Raw genomic sequence first — 10,859 nt, 5'->3', positions numbered from 1 at the left:
GGTAGGTAACACTAACTAAGGTAAGTAACAGAGAAAAACTAGCTAACTACAGGAATTTTAAGATAAAGAAAGAAAATACTAAGGAGTCTGCTGAGCTCCGTCTCAAGCCAGGGGCGGTAGAGAAGGAACTGAGGGTACTGGCTGCGCATGCTCTCTAGTAACACACTCAGAATGAGTGACAGATTCTAAGCGTGCGTGGCCGGTAGGAGTACTGCTGCAAAAAATCTCCGACCAAAGGCATAGGGGCGCACCGACACCTAAAGTGGAGCACCCACAGGGACATCTCCCGAAGAAGAACCCTAGTTTAGGGTACAATAGATGGAAGAACCCCACTGGGAGCAGCTTAGGCTCCTGTGGAAGAAGTCTTGAGGGTAGGATTTGTAAGTGAGAATATCCTGTTGTGGAAGAGAAGCTCTGCAGGGGCCAGGAAAAGGAGCCCTGAAGTACAAGACTTCAACAGTTCAAAAGGCAAGGCAGAAGCAGTTGTTAGTTTTAAGATTTATTTTTTGAATTTCATTTGGACCATTCTGTTACCTCAAAAGTAATTTGGACTTTATGACTTGGCCAGAAGACTGAGCCACAGAAGACCCAGTGAGACACAGACAGCCTGCAGAAAGAGCCCAGGATACTGGCGACACAGCAGGATGCTCTAAGGATGAGTGAAGCTCCATCACACATACATGTAAGACTAAACAAAAACAATGGTTCTGTCTGAAATTGTCTAGTTCCAATCACTTAAATGTTCTTACTATTTTTGCTATTTTTACTACAGTACATAGTCCAGAGCATATAATCTTTTGAATCTGGCAGCACTTTGTTTTATTTTGTTTTTTTAAAGCATTCAAATGCACACTACGTGCTTTACAACTCAAAGACATGGTTCTTGCCACAAAAGCTAGTAATGGATCTAATGCGATGAGTGTGGACAACAAACAGCAGGATGGGGATGAGGTGACAATTAGATCATCTGCTATGCAGTGTGCATGTGTTTTTAAAATGCTTTATTGAACTGAGTATACAGGACCAAAGACTACTACTACATATAGAAGGACTTGTATTGGCCCAAAGATTTGTAAAGTCAAACATTACGCATGTAAATAATCTTAATCATGTCAGTAGTCCACTAGAAGGCACTGGGAATACTTGTGTGAAATACTACTACTCAAATTGGTAAATATATGCACCCCCAGGCTACAGGGAGCATGACAAAAACAGCATTTTATACAACTGCATGTAGCCAAGGATTCTGAGTTTTGTATTTCTCAGATTATAATAAATCAGTTAACTGATGATGCACTGAAATTTGAAATCCATCAATGTGGTATCAGGAATGGAAATCAGAAAACTGCAAAAATCCCACAAACATGCAGAAATCTGTTTGAAAAGAAGACAGCATCATTGTCACAAGGGATACACAATCCCTGAATCCCATTCCTACAGATCATTATTTGCTGTACATTTTCCTTAGTATTTTTGTAGTTTAAAAACAGTATTAAGTAGCAACATTTTCTGTATATTTCCAACATCCGATATGTCTCTTTATGGAGCTCTATAAAGACCATGAATTAAAAAATAACTTTAAATGTTGTGTTTGTTGATATATTGTGTAAATACCCAATCATCATTCTGCAAAGGCTTCCAGATTTGGAATTTTTTTTTTTTAATTATGATCAGGTCACTTATAATAGAGTAATAGGGAGGGATTTTAATAAATAAAAGCTTAGCAGATCAGAAAAAAGAGGGCATTCCATATAGGTCATGACATGGTGAAAGGCACAGAGAAACTTGTGGGAAGAAGTGGACAAATGGGCTAGCAGCACCGGTGGTGCACAGAGGGCAGAAATGATGTAGTAAGAGATTAGGCTGAACAGAAATGAAAGGCTCTGTTAGGAAGTTTAAACTTTATAGGATAGGGAAAAGGGGAAAAAAATCAGTGGAGGAATTCAAAGGGGTGACAACAAGGGGACATCAAGAGTAGAGGTTACTTTAGCAGATGTTGCCTGCTATTAAAACTGATATTGGATTTTTGAATGTTAAGGACATAAACCCCGTGGATTAATCTAACTTGATGCCAAGGTTCTGTTACATCTGGGCTGACAGAGTTCAGTGCCTAGGAACTGGCACTGTGGTCTCTTATAAACAACTTTGATGAAGCAATGGGGTTTCCATTCTACATGTCAATAATCTTTCCACAGCAGTTTGTGTTGTCTGAGTCTGGTGCAAACATTTTGGTCCCATTGACTGGTTTAACACTTGCTTAAAGTAGTGAAGTGCTATTCTAAGTGAGGCTGAGGATCCGGCACAACTGACTGGTGAGCCACTTACAATGTGTACCAAACTACTTCAGCTATGTGTTTCTAATATTTACTGAAAACCTATCTAGAAATCCAATATTTTGGTAGGTGAATCCATCAAAATAATAAATATTTAGTCCTATCTTAGGCTTTTATGCCAGCACCCTATAGTACACAAGCATCTCATGTTAGATTGGCATAGCAAGGTCTCTAATGGAGTCTGTGTTTTTCACCATTGGTTGGTTGGTAGGGAGGTTCTGTTTTGTGCCTTTATGAAGGGGACAGGGGAAGCTTGTGAAGCACATCAAAACACATTTTCACATGCACATCTCTTTACAAAGACCTGGTTATACTACCTGTCTTTTTTTTGGTTATTTTGTTGATTCTCTGAAATATTGGCACCTTGTTAACTGGTGTTGAGAGTGACAGTGTATTTTACTCTAACTACTGTATAGCATTCATCTATTTATAGAACATGGGAAACCAGAATTATAACCTAAGTAGTGGACATGATTGAACAGATGGCAACCAGTTTATTTAAATAAATTGTTCAGTGTTGGCTATTAGCATTGGATGCCACAAGGGATTTTGTTAAGGTTTAATCATAAACTATATAGATTTACTTACATCTTGATCTTCAAATCTCTCTCTCTAAATATACAAAAGTGTCAATGACATCAGAACAGCTGAGATTTTTTTTTTGTATATTTGTGCACCCAAGCTGTGTCCTGTGTGGTAAAGTATTCCTAGAGCTCCCTGCACAAAGGCTGTGTTTAATTTTGGGGCTTCAGATGTCACTGACTCCTACCAACAAGTGAGAACCTACTGTATTTGTCTCATGACTAGTTCAGATCTTTCCATCGTAGTCCCCTCCGTATTCATGAATTTCATTGTGCTTGGCTGAGAAAGGTAACAGTTTTGTGCAGAGAAGTATTTTCTAGAAGTTTTCAATAATTACAGGGAACATGTGAAAAGTACAGTGGTTTAACAGAGAACCCAAGCCACCAATAAGAAAATATCTTTTCTTTTTTTTTTTTTTAAAGTTGCCTTGAACAATGTGTGACTGGTGAGAAATAGGGAAGAAAAGGAAGAGAGAAATATACTTCTCCTTTACTCCGCCACGCCTTCCAAGAGCTGATATTTTACCACACACTTACTATAGTATTTGCTTTTAATATTTGATTCTTCAACCAGTTTTTAGAAGTAAATTGAAAAATGGCTTCTTTATGATAATAATAATTTCAAACACACAGTATCAGTCACATCACAAATTCTTTATTTTAAACTAATTCCATGTAAAAGGAGAATTATGGACACCCACTGTACTTCCTTGGACTTCAGATCTAACTTGGTCTGAAACAGTGATCATGTAATGATCCTGCAGTGTGATCAGATAAACCCCATGGGTTCAGGATATGTTTTTGTCTTTTATCTTTTTTTGTGTGATTTCATTAGTGAGAAAGAGAGACACTCTATGCACCCGAACAGAAGGTGGTCCAATAAAAGATATTACCTCACCCAACCAATATCCTGGAGCCAATATGGCTACACCACTGCATACACATTCATGTATAATGTTGACTATAATGTACCACAGACGTCAGCCCTCTGGAGAGCTTTTCAAGATTTATGGAAAATTGAACAGATCACTGAGAAAGTGGCTCTCACATACTGAGCAAAGTGGATTTCATTTTTGAACATGGATCATTTGAAAAGCAGTGTGAATCTATTTGGACTTCCTGAATTACAAGAAGGGAAAAAATATTTTCAAAAGTAGGGTGGGCTTTTCTACACTACCACCACACAATTCTACACTACCATTTTTTAAAAATCTCCCACTGTTACAATATTACTGGTCCAGCAACAGTGGCAATACTAGTGTAGACAGGACACAGACATTTTTATCACACACTAAGGTGCTAAGCTTGTAAAGTGTAGTGCACATTAAGGATGTATGATTAGGAATGATGCTATATTTGTTATACATTGACATTATTCATCTATTAAGGAAATAAAACTCAAAATGTATTAGTTATTCTTTTAAAAAATCATAACAAGCAGACCAGTTATAATAGTAGGTACCCAAATGTCCTCAAGGACAAAGACATCTTTGCCAGCATGGACAACCATATGTAAGTACATCAGCGACATGGAAAGGGCTGTGATCCCTGCTTGTTTTACTTTAGAATTGCAGGTTTCCGCTTACTTTTCCACTTCCTTCTCAGAGAAGCTCATGTGAAGTACATCAAAACACATCAAAAGCAAGAGAAACAACTGAATTATAGTTAGTTATTAATGTGATGTTTACTTTAGACAAAAGAAAATTATTTTCTTTGATAGTCTGTGTAAATGCTGCTGCATAGACATTGCTGCTGAAATCTACACTACAAGTGATGAAGCATATATTACAAAGCTATGGTGCCTGACAATAAGCTCACAGAGGCCATGTCTTAATAGGCTGCCCAGAAAAGGGCTGTGTCTTTTGTTCTCCCAGAAATCAGTCCTCTCCCTATCAAACTGCCCTACACATCCAAGTTTATCCTTTGTCACTTTCATCATGTGGAGGTCTCAGCATAGTCTTCATTCTGTTTTTGGGATGCATGTGTGTCATTCATTCCAGCACCATTCCTGGGGGGTCTTCCTGTATAGAAAAATTGTAATACCTCCCTGCAGTGTCACCATTTATATAACCAAAATATATATTTTATTTTTTATTTTAGTCAGTTATGGATTGGTATATAGAAGCATATCAAATTATTTACTTCAGCTCCACAAATAATGTCTACTGAAAAAGCAAAATACAGGATTTCCGAGTAATTTTTTTATTTACTTTTGGTCTGCCTGGTAGACATCTTTCTTTTGTAGTTATGTGTTCATACATTCAACCCCTCCCCCCCTTTCTTTTTTCCTGGAAGAAAATATTTTTGTCCTTCGATCTGTTAACCTCCCTTGCCTGGCTGACACTTCCAACTGGAAGACGTTAAGTTTAGTTTACAGTAAGAAGGCTAAAACTTGTCTTCTATCCTTTTCCGTTTTAGAGAGCGGGAGGAAGTCCAGGAATGAGAAGAGAAAAATAATAGCAAGTGTTTGATATTCCCATTTCCTTAGAAAAGATACCAATAAAAGAGTATTTTAAAAATGAAAGCCAATGAAGTAAATACGCTCAGCACTGATCTGATATTTCAAACCCTCAGATTCAATAACCATTCAGAGTCAAGTTCAACAATCAACTTAATCTTAGTAGTCTTATTTTTCAGAAGTGAAGCACCAGTTCCCCATGAAACACTTCAACAACAGTAGGACTGCAATTTCTATTTAAAAACAAAATCAAAAATACAGAAGAAATTTGCGTTACCCGGCCCACTGCATCTATGCAACAAGGAGTAAGCCTTAATGATTTTAGTCAACCATATTGTATCTACTATATTAGCAAACACTAACCAGCCATTTTGACAATTTGATGCAAAGTAAGTGCAGAAATATCTACATTCCATGATTTCATGGAAAATCTGGAAGTTGCTGAATTCATATTTACTCTAGAAAATAACTTTAACATTGGAAACCTGAAGTTGTCTGAAGGAAACAGGAAATCAGGTAGAAACAAGGAATTTTCATTAGGTTCAATGAGAAAGACAAGGTAGGTGAAGTTATATCTTTTATTGAACAAACTTCTATTGATGGATTGTACAAGCTGTCAAGCTCTTAATTTAGAAGAATACATTGGAGGCTTGACAACGGACAACTGCACAGTCATGTTCAGCAGAGTAGTTTGTATCACTGAAGTCTATTATTTTAATGAACAATTTTGCTGTCAGAGGAAACGGGGACTCCTAAATGTGAAACCACGCAAATTACAATGATTTCCTTGTTCAAGCTTGGTGATGCGGGCTGCTAGACCTTTCTTCCTCACTGGTAAGCTCAGTGTAACATCACCAGGTACCAAAAGGCAAAATAAGTTAGGTCACCCTAGGAAGTCAGAGGTCCTAGTGAGACAGGCTTCCAGAGACATTAGGAAACACTAATGCCTGCAGAGCTCTCCCGACCCATGGGAGAGGACCATGGTAAAAAGTGTCATCAATCTAGGGAGGAGCCAGTTGGATGCCACAGCTGGCCTGAATTAACAAGCACAGCCCAAGAAGGAAGAGCGTGGGCCTGACAGGAAGTCTCCTTAATCCCAAAGAGGAGAGAAGGGAAGACACCTGAACCTGAGGGAGAGCCTACAGGCCAGGGAGGCCAAGCCTGAAATTCCCACAGCTTCCAAGAGGGGACTTAATCAATCTCCATCCTGAGGAGAGGGGGGAAGAGTCCCAAAGTAAGGAAGCCAAACCTAACAATTTAGCTCACTAATTAGACTAAAAGAACTGAGACTACCTTTTTGGAACTATTTACAAGGAAAAGCCAAAGTAGTCAGCAGAACACTGAAACTCCATCCTAGACCACAAGCTGTAAGAAGAAACTAAAATGGTGGCAGTCTGGCAGTGCCTTTTATGTCCTCAGTGAGGTGCATGGGGAGAGTGAGGGTGCATGTGTGGACCAGACACTGCAAGGGAAAAACTTTCTGGTCCTGGGCACATGAGCAACCTGAAATGCACTAAATATAGAGACAAGCACTCGAAGTTACAAAATATTAAAATGAAAATAAACTATTACAATTCAATTCAATACACAAACATTTGTTCTATTAAATTACAAGGGCTGCCACAGCAACAAATCTTTCATCCAGGCTAGTGGGATTACTCCTTTTGCAATCAGAGGTCAGGTAATTTTTAAAGCTCTGACAGTAAGGGTGGGCGAGTACATTTTGTTCAGTCCGGTAAATTCATAACAGTTTATAAGGCTTGTTTAACTCTCGCCTTCATTCCCATGGAATGATGGCTCATTAATGTGTTAGCTTTTATAACATCCAACATACAATGTACTGCAGAATATTTTGGCCAACTTCAAAATTCAACCAAATATCAAGATGATGTTTTAAACTGCCTATTCATCAATGACATCAGCAACAGCAGCTCTCATACAAAAAACGGATTCGTAGCTTAAACCTCTACTTGATTCTGTGATGGGATTCAGATATACAACCGGTGGCCTGGATAGTAAGCTGATACATAAGACATGAAGTCAGGCTAGCACTATCATGGACACGGAGTCCTTTGAAGCCCAAATAAAGTACAAGCTATTTAACACTAAACAGTCTCCACAGACGTTGAACAAGACTTCTCTCTTAAAGCAGGGGTTCTCCAAGTGCATTGCAACATGACCCTCTTCTGACAACAAAAATGACTACATGACCCCAAGAAGGGGGGACCAAGCCTGCCCAAGCCCCGCCATCCTGGGCGGGGTGTGTGTATGTGTATGTGAAGCCAAAGCCCAAGCCCCTTGCCCTGGGGGATGCGGGGCAGAATCAAAGCTCCAGGGCTTCAGCCCCAGATAGGGGGCCTGTAATCTGAGCCCCACCACCCATGGCTAAACCCCTCAGGTTTTGGCAATGGGTGGTGAGGCTTGGGTTTCATCTTCAGCCTAGGCCCCAGTAAGTCTAACCCCAGCCCTGGTGACCCCATTAAAACAGGGTCCCGACCCACTTTGGGATCCCAACCCGCAGTTTGAGTACCACTGTCTTAAAGGTAAAAACTTGGGGACCTACAAAGTTGACTTTGAAGGCTTGCATTTAGAAGTTGGGTTAACCTGAGTAAATTCTGATTCCTGGTTAGCATGATCTAACATCTGCATATTTAACAGATATTCTTACTTTAGGCTCTTTCCTGCAAGTCTAAATTTAGTTATGTTGAACAAAATTCGCCACTTGCTAGCCTGAATAGTCAAGGGTATTTCCAGGCAGAGGACAGAAAAAATAGGCTGGATAATCTACTATGCCAGTGCACCTCTGAATGTTAGAAAAACATTTGCACCAATAGTATTCACTAATTCTCTTGGTCCAAAATACCTGATGAACTTGAACCAGAAATCAAAAGCTATGGCTTGCTCTGAAATATTCATAATACACACCACTAAAATACTGATTCCTACACTGGGCTTAAGCAATGCCATTCCCATTACTATTAATGGAAACTGCTTGACTAAAAATGTAAAAGTAGCAAAGAGTACTGTGGCACCTTATAGACTAATAGACGTATTGGAGCATGAGCTTTCGTGGGTGAATACCCACTTCGTCGTATGCATGCAGTGGAAATTTCTAGGGGCAGGTATATATATGCAAGCAAGAAGCAGGCTAGAGATAATGAGGTTAGTCCAATCAGGGAGGATGAGGCCCTCTTCTAGCAGTTGAGGTGTGAAAATCAAGGGAGGAGAAACTGCTTTTGTAGTTGGATAGCCATTCACAGTCTTTGTTTAATCCTGAGCTGATGGTGTCAAATTTGCAGATGAACTGAAGAACTGCAGAACCACCAATACTGTAAGTAATTAATAGATATTAATAGATATCAGAAGCTCACCTTTCATTCACTGCTTTCAGGAGTAGCAAAAATTACAACAGCAAGAGGACTGCTTTATTAAGGTTGCAGAAAAGAATACAGCACCTATTCAGAATTTACTAGTTTGCCACTGACAGAAATTCACCTCAGTTATATTTTTAAAATGTGCTTATTAATTAAAATGATGAAGGATTATTGAAAAAACTTACTTTCTACAAGCACAGAAACATTCTGAATTATGTAATATATTAGTAAGATCAAACCACCAAATTACAAAAATATCATCATATATAATTCTAAAAAAATTAGGCTATTTGTGCTGAGATTTTGAAAGAAAAGCTGCTGTTCTACTGCAGAGAGTTTAGTTGACATTTTGGACAAGATAATAAAATGCAAACAGGGACAGACCAATTCATCAGGCAATTTTTGTCCTGTGATTTTATAGATTTTACCTGAGTAGCTTTATCTTTCATGCATGAAGGGTAGTGTACATGGGGATCACGAGGCCATTGTCCTGTGAGATAAGGTCCTGTTATTGTGTCCAAAGAAGAGGTTCGCCTTATGGTACCAGAGGTTCTAACTTGCTGGGATTTTGGCCTGTCCACTGCAAAAAAAAAAAAAAAAAAAAAAAAAGGTTATTCAAGATCTGATATGAAACATAAGCCACATAAAACAAAAAGAAGTTTACCCTTAGCTTTAAGCATGGGAAAAAGATGTTTAAGCAAAATGGTTTTCGTTTAAATTGAAGACTGTCCTCACATCAAAACCATTTCCCCCTTTAAGTTAAGGTTGTATTTAAAATTGCCAAATTCATATTTTTGTAGCCCACTTTTAAAAGATTAATATACAATAAGGCAGCCTTTCAAGCCCTAAGAAGAAATTTTGGGAAAAATCAAGGCATTTTCTCCACCATCACCCAGTACTCAGATATTGTCTTGCACCATAGGTACTCAAGATTTCCATAAGAATCTTATGGAAACCTTAAATGAGTAATATACAAAATATAAACTTATCTTCTTTATAAACATAAAATGATGGTGACAAGTTTATTTTTTAATTTCAGTTTGTTCCCATTTTTATTTCACTGCAGAACTTTCACTATTTCCAGCCCTCTACTACCTTGGGTGTTTTGAGACTATTGATATTCTTCTGTGGCTTCATCCAGCCTTTCCTGGAATAATGCTCCTCCTTCAGGTCTCTAACTGAAAGTGAGGTGTGACTAATCCTCTCTGAAATCTGAGCAGTAATTTTTTTTTTTTTTTTTTTTTTAAAACAAAACGGTCATGGATGAAGTTCTGAATTCAGGACAACTTCAACAACCTTGACATCTCCAAAAAATTATAGATTCTTTTAAATTAGGTTTCAGACAATGCCCTATCTGACAGCACTCAGACAACATATAAGTGAGGTGAGCTCACATCAGTGGAAAGAACTCTAAGATCTGTAGTAGCTCTGCCTTTCACACAGTGGATCACAAGGTGTCACTCAGGCTATGTCTACACTACCGCGGTAAGTTGACCTATGTTACGCAACTCCAGCTACGTAAACAACATAGCTGGAGTCAACACACCTTAGGTTGAGTTACCACAGGGTCTACATCGCGGGGGGGGGGGGGGCTGGTGGGAGAAAGCCTCCTGTCGACTTACCTTACTCTTCTCATCGGGAGGTAGAGTACTATGGTCGACTGGAGAGCAATCTGCAGGTGATTTGGCGGGTCTTTACTAGACCTGCTCATCAACCACTCTTGGATCAATCTCAGAGCATCGATCCCCACTGCAGTGTTAGACCAGCCCTCACACTCTATTTTTGGGATCTTGCAGAAGGAGTTACTTTAAGTTAACACCACTCATTCCATTCAAAGAGATCCCAGTGATTATCAATGAGTACCTTCAACTTCCAAGACCCTGACAGGCAGAGCACCACTGGGAATCATCATATCACATCTAATTCAATTAGAAGAGTAAGTAGGGAGAGCACAAGATGCCACAGGCTCAGATGCAATCAATATTTGGACAGAAGATCTAAAAGTATCTTTTCAGCTAAAATATACCAATTCCCTCAAGCACTGTGTTCCTAGGGGAATTGTAGGTCTAGATGAGGTGCAGCTAACTACAGCTTGCTCCAGGCATGACTGATG

The 10,859-nt window shown here is 39.0% G+C and overlaps 1 protein-coding gene across 3 annotated transcripts in view; it reads right to left on the bottom strand.

Annotated features, from left to right (window-relative positions):
- GLCCI1 (glucocorticoid induced 1) overlaps window positions 1–10,859 on the bottom strand; it is a 96,768-nt gene that overhangs the window by 55,643 nt on the left and 30,266 nt on the right. For all 3 annotated transcript variants that reach the window (XM_075062376.1, XM_075062375.1, XM_075062374.1), the window contains exon 2: window positions 9,175–9,326. In XM_075062376.1, the coding sequence (XP_074918477.1) occupies window positions 9,175–9,326 (152 nt within the window). The remainder of the gene's footprint in view (window positions 1–9,174; window positions 9,327–10,859) is intronic.

This window comes from Chelonoidis abingdonii, chromosome 2 (genome assembly GCF_003597395.2).
Source record: "Chelonoidis abingdonii isolate Lonesome George chromosome 2, CheloAbing_2.0, whole genome shotgun sequence".
NCBI classification, from domain to species: domain Eukaryota; kingdom Metazoa; phylum Chordata; order Testudines; family Testudinidae; genus Chelonoidis; species Chelonoidis abingdonii.
This window is presented reverse-complemented; position numbering and strand designations above follow the sequence as displayed.